The following is a 22,027-nucleotide window of genomic DNA, read 5'->3' as shown; positions in this document are numbered from 1 at the left end:
ATATATGACCCACCACCCGTGATTTCCGGTCAGGCAATAATTTTATTGGCTTACGTTCATTTTGGAACCTTGGGGATATTTAGCACTGCTCTAAAAAAAGGAAAATGTATGTCATCTATTAGAAAAGAGTATTGTTATCTCCGTGAATTTAACTCAATTGATAAGGATATTGTATATTATATGTAGAGGTTGGAATTTGAACTCTGAACACTCCACTCCTTCACATTTAAAATGTGTGAGTTCTAGTCACTGGCTGCTTCAACAAGAATAAAGAATATACATGGAGAGAAAATAGAGGATTATTGTTATTGTTGTGTCGTGAGTTTTTCATTCATATAAAGACGTATAGAAACTTTTTTTTTTTTACAAGAGTATAAAAAGCATTTTCCACTCTAATGTTTTTTAGCTTAGCATATTCCTCGCTAAGCTAATGGATACGACTCATGGAGTTTCCTCAACAGTATTGGCGGAAAAAAAAATTATTTGAAATTGCAAGTGCAATCGGTACACCTCTAACATTATATATACACTCCCACGCAAAATAGAGTTTTGGGTCACTGTATGTATTTTAGTGGATATGGATTTATCACTACGCATTTTTTATGAAATTATGGTAGTAAGAGATGGATTTTCCTCAAACTTGGAGGTGGTCTACGAATGGTTACTGGATTTTTGTTCACATTGCAAAATCATTGACCACAATGTCATAGACCGTCGCTAGTTGCACCCTAAGAAAGTTCTTGACAAGGTTGATCGAGGTAGAAATATGAAGCATGTTAATAAGCCAACATTCAGTTATATGCTAAAATATCAAAGAATGTTGGTAATGACACATCTAAATCATTTGAAGCACATATTTACAAGAATGATGCTAGTTTAGTTACGTCTACATAACTTATTGTGGTGAGGCGTCCAGAAGCTATTGTGGAGATGCCTCCATACCCTAATGTTGTTATGCGACCAGTGCATGTTTAACCCCTACAGCAAGTCCAGCCATCTCAGACCAGTACCTCATTTCACTTTGTATTAAACAATGTCACGGAGGAGGTGGGTCACATTTCTAGTTTGGTGCGGCAGGGTAGTAACTAGCAAATTCCTTCTAGTTTGGATCTAATGGTTCAACAGGTCAGCCCCCAATAGATGATTGCAGTTTGTCTTTTCAATGGATTTGTTGTGTAGGAATACTAGCCAAGGCACCAAGTAAAGAGCTATTCTCCTTGTATTTTTTTTTATATCATTTTTTATCTTCCTTTACTCCCATCTCAGACACTGAAAGATTAAAATACGTTCAAAACCCCGTTTTTTTAAGAGGGTGGTGTGGAATGAAAAGATAGGCGTAGACAAAAGAACTTGCATTATTTTCGTACCCAAAATAAATATTGGCCACAAAAATAAAAATAAAATTAGGAGTTAGGACCATGCGAACATGTGATGTAACATAACATTGTCTTGTTCAAGTAGGTTCGTTTTCATGCAAGCTCATATTTCTTTTTCTGGGAAAATCTGCATGTATGGGCAATTAAAGGGAAACGTGTATTTTCTTTTTTATCATCATAAAAAAAAAATAGAAATACTATGTACGGCGAACGTTTATTCACGATTGGTTCCTGAATAACGTGGCAATTATTATCCCTAGATTTCATACTTATTTGACCACCGCTTCATCAAAAAATATATAAGACCCACCACCCGTGATTTCCGATCAGGCAATAATTTTATTGGCTAACGTTCATTTTGGAACCTTGGGGATATTTAGCACTGCTCTAAAAAAAGGAAAATGTATGTCATCTATTAGAAAAGAGTAGTGTTATCTCCGTGAATTTAACTCAGTTGATAGGGATATTGTATATTATATGTAGAGGTTGGAATTTGAACTCTGAACACCCCACTCCTTCACATTTAAAATGTGTGAGTTCTAGTCACTGGCTGCTTCAACAAGAATAAAGAGTAGTGTTATACATGGAGAGAAAATAGAGGATTATTGTTATTGTTGTGTCGTGAATTTTTCATTCAAATAAAGGCGTATAGAAACTTTTTTTTTTTTTTACAAGAGTATAAAAAGCATTTTCCACTCTAATGTTTTTTAGCTTAGCATATTCCTCGCTAAGCTAATGGATACGACTCATGGAGTTTCCTCAACAGTATTGGCGGAAAAAAAACATTATTTGAAATTGCAAGTGCAATCGGTACACCTCTAACATTATATATAAACTCCCACGCAAAATAGAGTTTTGGGTCACTATGTATGTATTTTAGTGGATATGGATTTATCACTACGCATATTTTATGAAATTATGGTAGTAAGAGATGGATTTTCCTTAAACTTGGAGGTGGTCTACGAATGGTTACTGGATTTTTGTTCACATTGCAAAATCATTGACCACAATGTCATAGACCGTCGCTAGTTGCACCCTAAGAAAGTTCTTGACAAGGTTGATCGAGGTAAAAATATGAAGCATGTTAATAAGCCAACATTCAGTAATATGTTGAAAAATCGAAGAATGTTGGTAATTTCACAACTAAATCATTTGAACCATATGTTTACAAGAATGATGCTAGTTTAGTTACGTCTACAGAACTTATTGTGGAGATGCCTCCATACCCTTATGTTATTATGCGACCAGTGCATGTTTCACCCCTACAGCAAGTCCAGCCACCTCAGGCCAGTACCTCATTAAACAGGTCACATTTCTACTTTGGTGCGGCAGGGTAGTAACTAGCAAATTCCTTCTAGTTTGGAGCCAATATGGTTCAACAGATCAGCCCCCAATAGATGATTGCAGTTTTTTGTCTTTTCAATGGATTTGTTGTGTAGGAATACTAGCGAGAGGCACCAAGTAAAAAGTTATTCTCCTTGTATTTTTTTATCATTTTTTATCTTCCTTTACTCCCTTCTCAGACACTGAAAGATTAAAATACGTTCAAAACCCCGTTTTTTTGAATTTTGGAATTCGAAATAGGGCGCACAAATAGCATGAAGGGTGTTATAAGACTTCTTTTCTTTGAAAATTGCTTTTCTGACATAGAAAACTTCACAATGACACAAGTAAATGACATAATTGCCTCCAGCGGCAGTTAACAGCCGCTCAATAATACGCCGGCAGTTAACAACCGCTGGAAACTAGCGGCAGCTAACTGCCGCTCACACCAGTTAACAGAACCAGTGCAGTCTGCACTGGTTTTCCCAGGAAATTTGTCATGTTTTACCTATAATTTCAAACGGCAATTCCGCAGGAAATCAAACCAAAACAACAACATCCAACAATCACAAACATCAACATTTCATAGTTTATCAATTATTCGGTAACATATTACACAAAACCGATAATGCGTTAATGTTTCACAATTGTTTGAAATTCGTCAAATTTTCCACATTATGCAACACATTACACATCAAGTACATTAATTTATAATAAATGTGAACCTAAAATATATTGATATATATATATATATATATATATATATATATATATATATATATATATATATATATATATATATATATAGTTAAAGGTCAGTTACATATCTGATGAGTCATAATTTAGTCTGTTTTAATGCATTATTTAGTACCGTTTTATTTAGATTTAGTTTTATTTTATTTTAGTTTTATTTCCTTTTTGAATATTTTACTTCAAATTGCATTTTATTTTATTTTAGGAACGAATATATGGTGGAAGGTGTCTTGGAGCAAAAGAAAGAGGACTGGAGCAAATACAGTGCAAAAATACGAAGATACGGAGACAAAAATATATCTCCACAAAGTCAGAAGCTTGGCACGGCCCGTGCCAACATGTGGCACGGCCGTGCCACCCTCCAGGAGCTCTTTTGCTGCTTTTCTTCAAGCCCAAGTTACTCTGTTGTAGTTTTACTAATTAGCCCTTATAGTTGCTTAGATTTTAAGTCAATTGTAAAACTATAAATAGAGGAGCACTCCATCATAAACATTCACCTTTCCTTAGAATATTTTAGTGAATTATTTCAATAAAGTTCTTTTATTTCCTTTACTTTCTTTCTCGCAATTTATTTTATTGCTTTCTCTCTTCTTCCCCCATGTCTACGATGAACATGAGTGAGTAGATTTCTTTGTCTTGGGATTATTGGATAAGTCTAATGACGTAAACCGAATCAATCCAAGCCTTAAACCCTAATTATATGTTACCTTAATTCCTAATCTAAATTCACCGCTTTAACATGAATTAACTATTATCAAACTGTGGAAGTGAACGCGGAGGGTTTGATAATCGTTAATTCATCATCTCAAATATCAATTCATAAAGCGAACGCGGAGCTTTGATATTCAAACAAGTGAATTTAGACAAGGTTTGCGAAACATGAGAATAGTCTAGCAAACCTTGAGACATATAAAGTTTTGATCTTCAAGGGTCCCAAAGGCAATCACCCATGAGAATAAGTGTGGTTGTTGGAGGGATACACTCACTGACTTCGAGAGAAGCTTTGATACGCTAAAGAGAAACTTGTCTTTAGAAATTAAGAATAACGTAGAATTATAAGTTTAAGGCTTGATTGTGAAGGATTCGTTGTTATGACGAACCAATGATCCCAAGGCTCTTTTATTATTATTGTTATTTACCTTCAGCAACTAAACCTCCCTTTTTTATAACTTTTCTTCTCCTCTAATCATTCTTTTAAAGTTAGTTAAATTGAACAACTCCCTAGCGGAACGATACTCTTTTACTACTATTACTTTGATAGACCGTGCACTTGCGGTTTGGCCTATCATGTTTTTGGCGCCGTTGCCGGGGAGTTAACTAATTTAATTAACTTTTCTTTAGTGATTAGATTTCTCTCTTCTTCTTTTTCTTTTCTTTTTATTTTTATTTTTAACTTTTTATTTTTCTGTTATCGTTAACTTCTTGGGTTCTCAATTTTTTATGCGAAAAACCAGAAATCGAGTGGTAATAATTCCCGAGATCGAAAGGTATTTGCATAAACGAAAGAGAGAGGCACAAAATAATACCGCCATGACTAATCGCACTCTCAAAGAGTATGCAACGCCGTCTATGGCTGAGCCACAAGCTATTATAGTGTACCCAACGGTTGAGGATGACAACTTTGAAATCAAGCCTGCCCTACTTAACTTGGTGCAGCAAAACCAATTTTCGGGATCCCCCACCGAGGATCCCAATCTTCACATCGCTGTTTTCCTACAAATTAGTGGAACCATGAAGGAGAACCAAGAGGCCGTAAGACTTCATCTCTTTCCCTTTTCCTTAAGGGATAGAGCTAGCGCTTGGTTCCATTCCCTTGAAGTCGGTTCCATTACTTCATGGGATCAAATGAGGCAAGCATTCCTTGCCCGATTCTTTCCCCCATCCAAAACTGCTAAACTAAGGGACCAAATCACTCGGTTCAATCAAAAAGATGGGGAGTCTCTCTATGATGCGTGTAACGCCCTCCTTTTTATTTAATTATTTTTATTAAGTTAGAGTCTATTTATGTGATTTATTTATATATATGAGGTGTTAGTATTTTATTATGTGGCATTATTATATTATTTATTAGAATATGAGAATTATTAGTTTAAGCAGAATTGGAGGTTAGAATAGAAAGAATAATAAGTTATTGGGCCTAAATAGATTTAGGAAGAGTGATTAGTATTATAAATACAGAAGCTTAGGTTAGAAAGAGTTTTACGTTAAACCGCTTTTTGGAAAAGAGGAGAACAAGAGAGAAGAGAAGAAAGAGGAGAACTCAGAGAGAACCCTAGGAATGAAGAACGCTGCTTTTGATTTCAGAAAAACAATCTAAGGTAAGGGTGAGACTATCTTTCACTAATATTAAGTCTGTGAATCATTAGATTGCATCTAACGTGTTTTAGGATGAGTTTTGTAAGATTATGAGAATTAGGGTTTAAGTGAGAATTGATGATTAGATGATGGAAAACTGCTGAATTGATGTAAGGGGGAAGTGTTATTCATCGTAAGGGTTGTGTACTCATGTGGGTAGTGAAGGATTGTTAATTTTCATGGTTTTCTTAGTCTTGATGAATCTGTGATTAAATTTGTGTTCCTACGTTGTTGTGATTATATGTTTAATTGTCGTTTCTGAATTGTGATGTTTCATGTTGAATTTGTGATTGATATTTGATTAATTTTCTAAATCGTATATGAACCGTATTAGAACCGCTGCCATGATCTAGGAATCCGAATGTGTTTTACGATAATTGCTACAAAAATATATTTTGATTTAGTTTTCTGTTTCTTTTTGTATTTTTGTTTATAAGCCGCGATTCTTTATTCCTTATCGGTTCATGATCTGAAATTATGTATGTATTATTCTTTTAAATTATTGACATGATAGGTGTTTAATTCTTGTCTTATTTGAATTGGAAGTAACAAGATCATCGATCTAGTATATCTTGATTTGATGCGTTACTACATTCCTTTAGTGCTAAGAGGTTTAAGATTCATGAAATTAGTTAAAGTGACATTCAATCTCTATTATTTTAGTCTATTCCATCATATGACTAGATATGAAGTAATTAATTAGTTTAGCACCCATATGAATTATTAACGTGTAGCAATGATCATGATAAGAAAAATCAACTATGATCTAAAGTAATCCTAAATATTTACTTGTGAAATTATGCCTCCTTTCTTTCAGATCCTTTTGTCCAAACATGCTATGTTCATAAGGTTAATACTTGCCACTAGATAGATATTTTTTTTGGAAATATTTCAGTGATACAATTTTTCTCTTGGGTTGTCTCTAACAGCAAGTAAAGAATAGCTAAAATGAGAGGAAGTAGGTGAACTAGGTATCCTTAAGAAACTTAGTTTTTATTATGTTAAATTGAGATAAAATGTAATTGATGAATTATTTGACTAAGTGTAATTTGTGAATTATTTGATGATACGTAATTGATGTGTTATATAAAGATGTGTTACTATTTAAAGATCGTGTAGTTTTAAGATGAACTTGGAGTAGGAAAGGAAGGATGTCTAGATTATTAGAAGCTGTCCAGGAAGTTTAAGATTAAGATGACTAAGATTATTAATGATGTGAGATTTGTTATTTATGCATTATATGTGTTATTTATGATGCTTATGATTGATGCGATGTTTGAGATGTTATGATTATCGTTGATGCTTTTATGTTACGATGATGTTATGATGTGACTTTATAAGTACTGCATATGCTGCTGTTGATCTTATTTAAGATAATAATGTCGGTCTAAGTCAAAGAGTTTGTTAAGTCGTCGAGTCGTTATGAAGTCATCAAGTTGTTAAGATGTTATGTTGTCAAGATGTTAAGATGTCATAGATGTTCATGAAGTTTCTAAGACGTAAGATGTTGAGTCCATGCATACTCATTTAAAGATGAGGGCTCATGCCCTGGAGCTTTTGCTCAACCACGACGATGGAGCTTTTGCTCAACCATGACGATGGAGCTTTTGCTCAAACACGACGATGGAGCTTTCGCTCAACCATGACGATGGAGCTTTTGCTCAACCACGACGATGAGGGCTTATGCCCTAAAATGGTACCACATGCATTTGCATTTTCATGATGATCAAAGATGGTTTAAGACGTTAAGAGTTGCATAGTCGATTCAAGATGATTTAAGATGATAGGAGTTGCATAGTCGAGTTGAGTCGCATTGTCAAGTCAAGAGTCGAGTCGATCATGAAGTTGTTTATGACTATGATTATGAAGTCGATTATGAGTTTGATTAAGAAGTTGTTATGATGATTATAAGATGCTAAATGATTATTGTTGTTGATGTTCATGATTGTTTTGATGATGATGTTTGTTTATGAGTTGATGATTATGATTTGATGATTATGGTTATGATTAGTACTTGATGTTATATGATGATGTTTATGTCTATGATTAAGATGATGTATGATACTATGATTAAAAGGATATATGATAATGCTTATGACCAATATTTGTAGATATGTGATGATATTTATATGATGATATGATACGAAGTATATGACTAATATAGGAAGAATAGTGACACTAGTTAAGAAAGTTTAAGTTGTTAGATATGATTAATGAACTATAAGATGCTTAAGTTGTTGAATGTACTTTATATGATTTATATGATTTATATTATTGTTGAGAAATCTCACCCCTTCTGCGTATATGTTGCCTCGACCGTGGGTAATGTGCATGTAATAAAGATTAGAGGCGTTCGTGAGTGGACTCCTCACTTGGTGTCTAGGTGCTCTGATACGTAACGGGATGGGGGCTTGCTTTTACTTCTATTCCTTACGTGTCCCTTTTATGAACTAATTTATGAGATTTTCCAATAAGGTCTGCGTGCCAAGACTTTTAAATGTTGAACTATTTTCCGCTGCAACAGTTTTCAGATTTTTGATGTTGAATTTTGAAGGATAATTATTATTTATTCAGTTTATGAATTTTAAGAAGTGTAGCATTCCGTTTAAAAGTTGTTGAACTCTGATTTTAAATAAGAAATTTTTACGTTGGGAAAACGGGGTGTTACAATGCGTGGGAGAGTTTCAAAGAAATGCTCAGACTTTGTCCCCACCATGGTTTAGAGAGTTGGCTCATAGTCCACACCTTTTATAATGGCTTATCTTATACCACTAAGATGTTTGTTGATGCAGCTGCAGGTGGAGCTCTAATGAACAAGAACTACACGGAGGCATATGCCTTAATTGAAGATATGGCTCAAAATCATTACAAGTGGACCGACGAGAGAGTCATCACTAGTTCTTCATCCTCCAAAAAGGAGGCATGTATGTAAGAAGTCTCTAACTATGATCACCTTGCTGCTAAAATTGATGCACTAACCCAAAAATTTGAAAAATTCAATGTTAGTGCTATCTCTTCTACTCCTGCATCCTCTTCTTGTGAAATTTGTGGTATAACTGGTCATATTGGTGCTGATTGCCAACTAGGTAGTGCTATTAATGGTGTTGAGCAAATGAACTATGCTCAATACAACCAAGGGATGAGACAAAACCAAAATTTTTATAAAAATCAAAATCCCTATGGACAAGTAGCACCACCCGGCTATGCAATCAACCAACGAGTCGCTCAGAAATCTAATTTGGAAATTTTGTTGGAAAATTCTATTGCCAACCAAAATAAACAACTTCAAGAACTTAAAAACCAAACTGGATTTCTGAACGATTCTCTTTCCAAACTCAATACCAAGGTTGATTCTATCTCTACTCATTCTAAAATGCTTGAAACACAAATCTCCCAAATAGCCCAACAAGTGTCCACTCTTTCTCAAACACCGGGAGTCTTTCCTGGTCAACCCGAAGCCAACCATAAAGCTCATGTTAATGTTATTTCTGTTGACGGTAGTAAGTTAGGAGAGACTATTGCTAAGGTTCAAAACATTGAGAAAGAAAGTGTCAAGCTCTTAGATGAGAAAACTGAAAAACCACTTGATAAGACCCAAGCTCCTTCCCCTTTAAAACATGCTAAGCTCAATTTGGAGGGTCAATTCAATAAATTTGTCAATATCCTTAAAAGAATTTGCATTAAAATCCCCTTTGCGGAAGCTCTGTCTAGGATGCCTCTATATGCCAAGTTTTTAAAGGAAATTTTTTCAAAGAAAATGGCTATAAAGCATAGTGAGACAATAGCTTTGGCTAAGGACACTAGTGCAATCATCCAAAAGACACCCCCTAAGCTTAGAGATCCAGGTAGTTTTGCCATACCTTGTATGATTGGGAGTGAGACCGTTGACAAAGCCTTGTGTGACTTAGGAGCTAGTGTTAGTTTGTTACCTTTGTCCCTCTTTAAGAGGATGGGAATAGGAGAGTTGAAACTTACCGAGATAGAGTTGAAGTTAACTGAACGATCTACCATGAAACCAGTCAGATTTGTTGAGGACATACCTGTTAAGATAGAAGGGATATACATCCCAACTGATTTTGTAGTCATTGACATTGAAGAGGACGATGACGTCCCTATAATCCTAGGTAGACCTTTCCTCGCAACTGCGGGAGCTCTTGTTGATGTTAAACTTGGTAGGATCGTCTTTCAAGTGAGTGATAAAACGATAGGATTTGAGTTGGAAAATGTTATGAAAGGTCCTGCTCTTTATTCTTGTTGCATGATTAAAGATCATGATGTGAAAGAACGTTTCATGGCGTCATCTACACAACTTGATCTCTTTGATCCATTTTAAGGACTTTTTCTAACCGTCAAGCTAATGACTTTAAACGAGCGCTTCGTGGGAGGCAATCCAGGTATTTAATTTCTTTAGTTTTGTTTGTTTTAAGTTGTTTTGTAGGTATTTGTCCGAGTATGATTCAAGAAAAACTGAAAATTTTGAAGCCCCTGGACCAGAAGGTTGGCACGGCCCGTGCTAAGGTTGGCACGGCCGTGCCAGATTTTGAAGCCAAAAACCATGCCAAGTTCCAGAAGGTTGGCACTGCCCGTGCCAATAGGTGGCACGGCCGTGCCCGATTTCTACACCTTATAACCTTAAAAATTTTCTTTCTTCTTCCTCAATCTAAACCATAACCCTTTTTCATCTCTCAAACTTCTCTCTAAACCTCCATAACCATCCACCTTCAAACCTTCATATCTCTCTCAAAACTTCATCAATCCACTCAATTATTTCACCAAACAATTCCAAACTTCATTCCAAACACAAACCACCAATCAAAAACAACTTTCATCCACCCAAACCCATAATTCACCAAACCCTTATCTCCATTAAAGCTAACCCTAAAACCACAAATTCCTACCAAATCTCCACACCTAAACTCATAACCCTTACTCAAACATCAACCTCAACCCGAAACCAACCCTTTCCACCAAAATTCTTCCCAATCCCTAACCTTCACCAAAACTCAAAAGTCAACACAAGGTCAAAGTCTAATGGCTTCAAGAAGAAGTGGCAAGGAACCAGCAAGCTCTTCCGGAGGACCTCCACGAAAGAAACAAGCACCGGCTAAGAATCATGGCATTCTCTTCAAAGACAATAACCAAAAGGATAGGTACATGAGCACCATGATGAAGGAGAAGGTGCTAACTTGCACCATGAGGGAGAGCCCCATGGCCATGACGCCGGAGAGCTAGATAACAATGCAAGATGGGCATGGATGCACACCGAGGTTGAAAGGATAAGCACCGAGCAACAAAGGCAAGGTGTTGAAATCTCCGGACTAAGGAATGATGTCCAAAGGGGCAACCGCTTAAGACAAGAAAACAATGAGATGCTCCGCCGGATGATGCAACACCTTCATCTCCAAGGTCCTCCTTATGAACCTCAATAAATTGTGAGCTTTCCTCTTCCTCTCTTCCCTTATCTCTTCTTCTTCTTCTTCTTCTTCTTCTTCTTCTTCTTCTTCTCCTTCTACTCTTTCTTCTTCTTCTTCTACTTCTTCTTCTCTTATTTTAATTTTCTTTTGAATCATTGAGGACAATGCTTCCCCTAAGTGTGTGTGTGTGGGGGGGGGGGGGCTAATAAAGTGTCTAGAGTCGTAGTGTTTCCAAACTCCCTTCAATTTTCTTCTTTTGTTTTGTTTTTATAGCGAAAGGCATGATTGGTAGCTTGTTTTTAATGTAAAATATGGCATAAATTTTTTTGTTTTGTCTCTTATTTAAAGGTTGTTTCTTATACATGAAAGTGGTTTTTTGTGTTCTTGCTATACCCACATCTTGTTTTATTGTGAAAGATCTCCAATGAGAAAAGCACCCAGCTGCATTCTTTGAGCAAGTGTATGAGTAGGTATTTTAAGGAGCACGTTCTATCTTTAGTGTTAACTTAGACCCTTAAAAGTCTTTAGAGTAAAAGTAGTATAAGTTTGTGTGGGAAAATAATCAATTGTGCTTTATTGTTATATTCTCTTAATTGTTAAAGTTAAATAGGGCGGGAGAATGGCACCAACATATGGGGGAAAGGACAATCCCTAACTTCCTAATTGTGGTGGTGACTCCCTAATTTGAACTTAAGTTCCAAATCCCTCAAATGAGGAAAATAAATTCATCAATGCTAGGGGGAAAGGACAATTACATCCAAAAAGACTTCCTACGCGGAGATGAAATAAAAATTTTGCAGCACTGCTTAGGGTGATTTTGAATCTAGGGGGAAAGGACAATTACATCCAAAAGGACTTCCTATGAGGATAGATAGCCCCTAAGCACCTGCAGCCCCTTTGTGCTTAAATTGTTAATTTAATTTAATTTTAACTAAATTCCCATCACTCTTATATGAAATGAAGAAAGGACTTTTCTCGGTTACTTTAGCATTAAGGATAGAACATGTTCCTCATAAAATCTGTCTTATACAGGAGCAAGAAAAAGGTTAGACTGCACACACACACACACTCACTTAAGACTTGATGTTGGGTTGAATAGGTTCACGAGGAATGTTTGAAATTGTGATTAGTGTACTTGAAACAAAACCTTCAAAGAGACATGTTGTTTTCAATTGCATTGCCATAATTAATCTTTTTGTTGCTGCTATGTCCATTGCCTTTTGCTTGAGGACAAGCAAAGATTCAAGTGTGGGGGAGTTTGATGAGTCATAATTTAGTCTGTTTTAATGCATTATTTAGTACCGTTTTATTTAGATTTAGTTTTATTTTATTTTAGTTTTATTTCCTTTTTGAATATTTTACTTCAAATTGCATTTTATTTTATTTTAGGAACGAATATATGGTAGAAGGTGTCTTGGAGCAAAAGAAAGAGGACTAGAGCAAATACAGTGCAAAAATACGAAGATACGGAGACAAAAATATATCTCCACAAAGTCAAAAGCTTGGCACGGCCCGTGCCAACATGTGGCACGGCCGTGCCACCCTCCAGGAGCTCTTTTGCTGCTTTTCTTCAAGCCCAAGTTACTCTGTTGTAGTTTTACTAATTAGCCCTTATAGTTGCTTAGATTTTAAGTCAATTGTAAAGCTATAAATAGAGGAGCACTCCATCATAAACATTCACCTTTCCTTAGAATATTTTAGTGAATTATTTCAATAAAGTTCTTTTATTTCCTTTACTTTCTTTCTCGCAATTTATTTTATTGCTTTCTCTCTTCTTCCCCCATGTCTACGATGAACATGAGTGAGTAGACTTCTTTGTCTTGGGATTGTTGGATAAGTCTAATGACGTAATCCGAATCAATCCAAGCCTTAAACCCTAATTATACGTTACCTTAATTCCTAATCTAAATTCACCGCTTTAACATGAATTAACTATTATCAAACCGTGGAAGCGAACGGGGAGGGTTTGATAATCGTTAATTCATCATCTCAAATATCAATTCATAAAGCGAACGCGGAGCTTTGATATTCGAACAAGTGAATTTAGACAAGGTTTGCGAAACATGAGAATAGTCTAGCAAACCTTGAGACATATAAAGTTTCAATCTTCAAGGGTCGCAAAGGCAATCACCCATGAGAATAGGTGTGGTTGTTGGAGGGATACACTCACTGACTTCGAGAGAAGCTTTGATACGCTAAAGAGAAACTTGTCTTTAGAAATTAAGAATAACGTAGAATTATAAGTTTAAGGCTTGGTTGTGAAGGATTCGTTGTTATGACGAACCAATGATCCCAAGGCTCTTTTATTATTATTGTTATTTACCTTCAGCAACTAAACCTCCCTTTTTTATAACTTTTCTTCTCCTCTAATCATTCTTTTAAAGTTAGTTAAATTGAACAACTCCCTAGCGAAATGATACTCTTTTACTACTATTACTTCGATAGACCGTGCACTTGCGGTTTGGCCTATCAATATCACCCAAAAAATTGGTCATTACATTATATATCCAAAAAAATACGTCGGCGCGTATCAACCAAAAAACGGATTAACACCTACCAAAAAGTGTCACATTTCATCTAATAAAAGCAAATCATCTAAATGTTCCAGAACATCTTCAAATTCGGTGTTTGCTTTAACCGGAGTGTCATCAAACATAATTGGATTGTCTTGATTTGTTGGCTTTTTTGGTGGAACCGGTCTCTCTTTTAGCTCAATGTTCATGAGTGTTCGGAAACGATCGTGTTGATCCAAGAATTCATCCTCCCATGTCGCCGCCTCTTCGCTCCTGTGATTTCTCCACTCCGTGGATGCTGGAGGTAGTGGACAACCATCTTTTAACGAAAGAATGACAAAATGATTTGGGATTAGACCAAGGCAAATCATGTTGCTTTTCGGGTTAACCGGAGGCCGACCTCTAAGTGGGAAAAAAGTCTCGTAGATGTAGTCTAAGTAGGAAGTCATCTCTAACACCGGCCTATTGTAACATAATGCAACGATGTGTCCCATATCCGGCAATGTCAACCATTTGTCGGGAGGTGCAAAACTACTAGCATTTTTGGGAGGATACAATCCATCCAAGATGTAGTTGTAGCGGGTCTCGCTCGCATATATCTCGATGTATTTACTCCTATGCTCTTTCAACTCTTGAATAAGTGCTCTCCGCACCATAACATGACTTTCTTCCGTCAAACCGACGGCTTCGGCTATAGCCCTAAACCCACAATGTCCATCACCAATAACATCCACAATTCTCTCAATGTATGGTTTCATGAATTTTGGCATGTAATACATAGGATTCGATGGATCATAATTTCTTGAAACCAAGCTAGGCTTAGGAACCGGAACCGGAGAAATGCCAATGCGAGCAGCTTTTCTTTTAGGTTGTGAAGATTTTTTCCGTGGTGAAGATTGACTTTCCGGATGTTGAGAATCAATAGTCTCCCACGAAGATGGGATCCTACTACGTGTAGTTTTGATTTTTCTGGGAGCTCCTTTGGTTGCCACCTTTCTTGGAGGTGGTGACAACAATGTGGTCTCCAGAAACGCTTACAACCGCAAACCCTCTTTGATTTCTATTTTCATTTGGAACAGAACTCTTTGGAGACGTTCTTGGATACCATGCCACTCCTCCGCGACCGAAAACAAATCTTCATTACTTTCTTCTTCACCCATATACAACTTATGCCAATGCAGGTGTATCTCATCCAATCGAATGGGCTTGTTCTGACGGATTTTCATAGCAATGAAGCATGCACAAGGTAGGCCATACGACGCCCTTTGAACACAACCACAAGTTTTCTTCTCAATGCACAAGGTTTTCCTAGCACGCTCTTCTTCCACAAAAATAAAGTTCATGGCTTGTCTAGACACGTGACCCCCCAACCCGGAGTACAAAGTGACATCTTTGTATTGATTTTCCAATACTGTAACGCTCCTACCAAACGATGATTATATCACCCCAAATTGGTTTGCCAACATCTCATCTATTTTTTGCCAACAAGTACCCAAATCACCCTTCGAGGTGGACAAATATTCCTTCACCACACCTTGAGCTCCTTCAACTCTATTCATGGTCCTACACCCAAGATGTAACACAAGGTCCGTCGATGCCCTCACTAGTTTGTCCTTAAAAGGGTTCAATATGGTTTCTTGAACATAGTGAAGATACTTTGGATGATCCTTACAAGCATCTTGGAATTCCACTAGATTACCCGCATATAACTCTTGAGTAGGAGATTCAACCAATTTTTCCCATACATCAAATATGGTATCAACCAACTTACTATGCTTCTCCTCGTCGACAATCTTCTTTTGCCCATCCACCACAACAACATTTTGTTTAACTTTGCAATCTGTGATGATTCTTGATCTAACATTTTTGCCAACATGGAAATAACAAAGTATTGCACTACTACCGGGGAGAACATTTGTTACGGCATTCATCATACCCGTGTCCCTGTCGGTCACTACCACCTTAGGCATATCACTATTTGGTCCAAGAAGTTTAAGCAACATTTGCAAAGCCCAAGTAAAGTTATCCTCCTTCTCCGACGTCATAAATGCAAAACCAACCAAATATGTCAAATAGGTCGAGGTGACTCCAAGTATTTCAAACAATGGCATCCTATACAAGTTGGTTTTGTACGTGGAATCCATTATCAAAACAGTAGGAAAATTGTTAAACAACTTTACCGATGTTGGATGAGTCCAAAATATGTCTTGAACGGTTTGACTTTCCTTTTTTTCTCTTACGTAATAAACATATTCATTCTCTTCCAACTTTGAGATTAGATATTGCATCTCCGTCAAGTCACCCCTTTTTGCCTTTTTGAATTTATGATGTTCATTGTAGACTTGCTTGATATTTGTCATGGACTCTTTCCTTTTCTTCTTCAAATTTGTCAAAATATTTTTTTGGTTTCACCGAAGAATCGGTCAAGTCATGTACAATCTTCTTGTCGTCCTTCGTTAATCTTCCGGCAAGAAGGTGCCCTGCTACATACGGCACCATCTCATGGTTGTGTACGCCATTAAGAATAGCCAATTTCTAAGCATTGTCTTCCCTAACGACATATCCACGCACCTTGAACAAACACCCACATTTTCTTCATCTCGTTCCTTCATGCTTAACTTTTGTCTTCGGTACTTTGTGCTCGCTGCTCCGTTCACAAACCAACTCCAACATAGCATTTCTTCCTTCACAAGATCTTCTAATGATAACCGTAAATCCAGCCCTATTTGCTTGTCGACGGACCCAACCGAGCAATTCGTCTTTATCTTTCCATGTGTCTCGGGTTGAAAAGAAATGAGTCGTGTCCACTTCGTTGTCACGAAGTTTCCACACATCGGAATTGACGCTTGAAGCCTCAACTTTAACGGAAACTTCGACCTTAGCGGGACCTTCAACCTTAATGGAATCGTCAACTCTAGATTTTCAATCACCCGGATCATCACCCGCATTCTCAACATTATCTATAAATAAACTACAATTACTAAACTAATTAATAAACATGTATCTAATATCATATAATAACATAAACAAACCAAAAAAACAAAAGAAAAAAAATTGTGGAAAAAATAATTTTGGCAGTAGCTACTGCCATTTGAAAATTTGGAAAAAATTCTAAGTTACCAGCGGTAGTTAACAGCCGCTCACACCCAGCGGTAGTTAACTGCCGCTACAACGCGTGACAGTACCAAAAAAAAACCCAGAAAAATCAATCAAATGTAATGGATTTTAACGTTGAAATACATGTTCTTTGATGCATGTTGTGTGTAGAAACGTCCTAGTAATCGATCAACAATGATTTGGAACCAAGATTTTGACACAACATTTTTGAAATGGGAATTTTTTTGAGTTTAGGTAATGGTGAGAATGTGATGAGTGAATAGGAGGTAGGGGTTTTTTGGTTTTGGGGGGAAAGAAAGCAACGACACAATTAACAACCGCTGGGCCAGCGGCAGTTAACTTTCGGCGGTTTTCCCAACAGTAGTTAACTACCGCTGGGGGCAATTACGTAAATTACTTGTATCAATTGGAAGTATTCATTGTCAAAAAAGCAATTTTCCTTTTCTTTTGGCTATGATGGGCTAAGTCCATTTCTATTCTTTCATGCTTGGCTAAACCAATTCAATGATTTAATTTGCGAGAGTTAGAGTAAAAACTCACCTATTTTTTTATTTATTTCTATATAGCTTTCTTTTAGAGTTAAATAAATATATACCTCAATAAAAAATGTAGTCTTTATAAAATCAACTCACTCAACTTTGGTCTCGTAAAATTGTTTTTGAGAACAATCATAATTACAAAGAGAATATTTATGAAAGCGTGTGAGTCCCAAATAAGTTACCAACTCTTGTAGGCAATTTTGTGTTAGCCATCTGTTATTACATTTTTTTAAAAAGATCAACAAAATACAGTATTAATGAAAAACTATCAAAGACGCAAAGTATGGCCTGGTGATGCTTATTTTGTGTGCAAGCAGGTTCCTAGCACAATTTTGTTTTGTTGCCCTGTTACACACCGTTCACGTCTTGTGTTGGTTTTGTTTTAATAAATTTCCCATTAAAAAAAAAAGACACAAAGTATGCCAAAGAATGAAAGAGAAAAAAGAAAGAAAAAAAAACAAATCAATGCACCCAAAACCATGACCAAAGACACAACAAAACAAACTATCTTTTATTACATATTTTAAATTATCACAATAACAAATGAGAAAAGATTAGAGGACACCCCCATCAACCCTATCCACACCCCCAAATAAGAAAATAGACCTGCTTTTCATATTTATTTATTTTAAACTCCTTCCTTTTCATTATTGCACACACATCACACAATTTTATTTAACTTGATTCACACTGAATCATTTATATATCAATCGGAACATCACAAGCTACAAACTATAAGGTAGACAAGATGAAACTAGGAGCACTCCTTGTAGGATGATTTTGGTTACCAAGCATATCATTTAGCTCTTTAACAAACCTCTTCATATCTTCAGGGGGCAAGCAAATTGGTAATATTAACCCTTCTTCTCCTTTTGCGTTCTTATGCGGGACAAGAAAGGTTCCCCCAAGAAAAGATCCAATTCCACCTTTTACTGCTCCACCATACACAGCTTCACCCCATCCGAAATTTACTTCTGAGAACTTAGCACGAGTCCAATCTGACACCATACAAGTTCTTCCCTTTGTAAATAAACATCTTTCCTTAATAACCATAAAATCTGCCAAAGAATGCATGTACTCCTCTGTAACTTGAGCTTTTGCTTTTCTTATCAACTCAACTGCATAACCTAATGGGTTTCCACAAAGCTCCTTTGCAGTGGTGACTGCTGCCGAGAAAGCAATACAATTACCATAATATCCGACAAGCAACAAAGGGTTAGCACTAAACCTCGAACGTGCATTAACGATGCACATCATTCGTACCTCTTCATCTGGCTCCACCTGCAATGCTTTTGTGCGGCAGCACCAATAACATGCAGTGATAAGATCGTATGCAGTGCATTGAGAAAGGTGAAGTGGAACCAGGCGACGAATCGCGGCTATGTGAGCAGCTGTGAAGAAGAAAGATTGATGGACTACAATAGTAGTATCTTCTTCCTTAATGTACGTATTTGGCGGAAGTATTTGTTCGTATTCACGATGGTTGCAAGTAACGTGTGGCGGGTCTCTTGCCATTAGAATCTCCCTATTCCATACAGGTTGAATGGAAGGTTGATTTGCTCCTCGAGCCATTTCTGCCCATGCAGTCACGAATTGTCTCAAACCAGCTCCATCGCCCATTGTATGGTTCAAGCTCAAGGCCATTATGAAACCACCACACTTGAGACGTGTAACCTGTCATTTAATTCTAATTATCATGCGTGTAACCTAAAGATGTATGTATATGTTATAAACTAGTAAAAAAAAAATCAAATCAATGACATTAGTCTTTTTAGGTAGTTCTATGTAGCTCCTGTCTGTTTTAGCGGTGAATGCAAGCTTAATGTACGTTTTTTTCTAAAGCTACAAAATGTATATTCTTCAATTTCACATTAAATATGCCTTGGGACGCTAGAAATGCAAATCTACCGCTATTCCAAACAAGCTGTTAGTCTTTGAAGTTATCGGGTGTATGTAATATGAATCACTTAAAAATAGTGTAAAGTTGGACATTTACCATTTTTCGTAAAAAATTGGCTTTTATCCCAAAAAAAAAAATGACGGGTCCACCGTTGGACTGGTTAGAAAGCTTGAAAATTATCATGCATTAACTTGATGGAATCTTTCCATCTCATTGAGTGTCAGCCTAACACATTCTAAGGCCTAAAGCGAACTATAATATGAGGCTTTTTTTAATGAGTAATTAATATAAATTCATAGGTTTTATAAAAAAAAAGGGTTAATTATGTTTCTAGTCCCTATAAAATAGCGACCTTGTAAGTTTAGTCCCTACTTAATTTTAATAGCATTTTTAGTCCCTAATTTTGTTTTTCTGCACTGAGTATTAGTCCCTACTCAATTCAAATTTGTTTAATTTATGCTTAAACTCTTAAATTTTTGAACAATTTTTTGCAGACATGTTTAGAACATTACTAAAAGTTCGTCCGCAAAAAATTATTGCAAAATTTGATTTCTACATCCAGATTTTATTACTTTTTATCTTTAACTTTTGTCGTTTTAAAAAATTCATATTTAATTCATTTCATGTCAGAAAATTCTAAATTTTAGTAAATGAACCTTTCATAGTGTTCTAATCTTGTCTCAAAAAAATCGTTCAAAAATTTAAGAGTTTAAGGATAATTAATCAAACTTTGTTTTAGCAGGGACTAAAATTATAAGTAAATTTTTTTATAGGGACTAAAAATGCTATTAAAATTAAGTAGGGACTAAACTTACAAGGTCGCTATTTTATAGGGACTAGAAACATAATTAACCCAAAAAAAAAATTACAATTAAAAAGAAAAATAAATAATTGCATTATATAAGTGGAAGTGTTGTAAGTGTAGCATTGGCGGAAAAATAGTGTGCATTGTAAAGTTGTATGAGGAAGTGTTGAACCCAGGGGCGGAGCCACAGCAAGCATTCTGTGGGCATGTGCCTGCACAAAATTTTCATATTAGTATATAGTGGTATTAGCTGCCCTCCTTTTTTTTTGGTTTTTTTAATTACTGCCCTCATGATTTGAATGTTAAAGAAAAAAACTCACTGCATCAAATTAAAACTAGTCCAAATACTTTTTGTTAGAGGAATCTATTCCAATTACTATTTTTTTTAAAAGGCTATTCCAATTACTTAATATCTCATTTATTGATAAATTGATTAATTGATCATAATATATATTTTGTGATTATTTATAATAATTTATTTTTTTCAAATCTAATGATCATTTTAATTTTGCTAAATTATATCAGAGGTCCTTTAAGTTATTTAATTGTAATAAATTGAACATTTACGTTTTTTTTCGTACCTCTTAGTCTTTTAAGTTATTTAACCGTAACAATTTGAGAGATTTTAGATCTTAGAAATTTAAGTTTTTCGACGTTTAAAATTTACAATTAAATAACTTAAAGGATCTAAGTTGTATGGAAAATACTTAATTTCAGGACTAATTTGTTACAATTAATTAACTTAAAGAGCGTAAGTAGTACGAAAAAAAAAACTTAAAACCAACTTGTTATAATTAAATAACTTAAAGGACCTATTGTGTAATCTAGCCTTTCAATTTTCAATGCAAACTTTATTATTTCCTCCGTCCTGAAATTACTTAGTTGCACGTTTCATTCACGTATATCAATACACAATTTTGATCTTTAATACTTATAATAATCTATTAGCAAAAATTATAGAAAAATATAATATTTTGAAAATACTCATGAGGACAAATCCACATCTTATATGCCCCCACAATCTAAATTTTCTGGCTCCGCTACTGGTTGAACCCATGTTGTAAGCATCATAAAGCCTCGCGTCTACCATCTTTGCTTCATGACAAAGTTTTATAACTCATTTGTTTTTTGAATCTTTATATAATTTATTTGTTGTGTGGCTTTTATTCGTTTGTATATATACACATAGTTTTGTCTATCATGAGGCCTTTATTCCAAGTCTAAAATTCGGGGGCCTAAAGCGAGGGTTTGAGTTGCCTTACCCTTAGGCCAGCCCTGATCTCATTACAATCATTTTGGAATTTCGCTAGAGATTAAATTTTTAAAGTCACATAGTAGTTAAGAGACCTATAAAATTTCAAGGATGTTTTGTTTTGATCAATAATTAAATTTCAAGGATGTGAGAATTATTATAATAAGACCTGTATGAGTCGAACGGGACGGTCAATAATATATTCTGATCCTGGAACATCGTATAGAATTTCTTGGAAGCAAGGGAATGGAGGTTGCAGAGCATCACCAAATTGATCAAGTGTTATATCAGCTTCAGCTTCAATGAACATGACACCCTCCCCAGTGCAATCCACCATCAACTTTCGCCCAGCACCCTCCCTAATCCTTCCTGCAGCTGGATAGTAATAAACAAGTGTTTGTGAGAGTGCATGTTTAAGAACCTTAACAGGGTCTTTCTCTTTCATTGATGGTTCATGACGAAAGACAAATATGACAGGAAGATTGAAACGAAGGCCTTCTTGATCATCTATGTCGGAGAGGAGTTTAACTTCATGAGGAGTGGGTGCAGCTGGAAGTACCAACTCTGGTTGGGACCTCCGCACTGTGAACAATAGTGGTGATGAAGAAGTCATGCTATCATAAAAAAGAAGGAGGGATGCAACCAAATAGAGGTAAGAAGTGTTGAGTTTTGTTTGAGTG

General features: G+C 35.9%; 1 protein-coding gene and 1 pseudogene across 1 annotated transcript; both read right to left on the bottom strand.

Moving 5' to 3' along the window:
• Positions 1-13,787: 13,787 nt before the first annotated feature.
• LOC146911485 (uncharacterized) lies at positions 13,788-18,007 on the bottom strand (annotated as a pseudogene).
• Positions 17,871-22,027, bottom strand: LOC146911484 (benzyl alcohol O-benzoyltransferase-like). Its single transcript, XM_085726391.1, has 2 exons — positions 21,517-22,027; positions 17,871-19,064 (listed from the first exon to the last, which is right to left on the bottom strand). The coding sequence occupies exons 1-2, from the start codon at positions 21,958-21,960 to the stop codon at positions 18,123-18,125; spliced, it is 1,386 nt and encodes a 461-aa protein (XP_085582517.1). The 5' UTR covers positions 21,961-22,027; the 3' UTR covers positions 17,871-18,122.

The sequence above is a fragment of the Medicago sativa genome, chromosome 7 (assembly GCF_051527215.1).
Source record: "Medicago sativa cultivar Bolivia chromosome 7, Bolivia_mono, whole genome shotgun sequence".
NCBI classification, from domain to species: domain Eukaryota; kingdom Viridiplantae; phylum Streptophyta; class Magnoliopsida; order Fabales; family Fabaceae; genus Medicago; species Medicago sativa.
The sequence above is the reverse complement of the archived record's forward strand: the minus strand, read 5'-3'. Positions and strand labels throughout refer to the sequence as shown.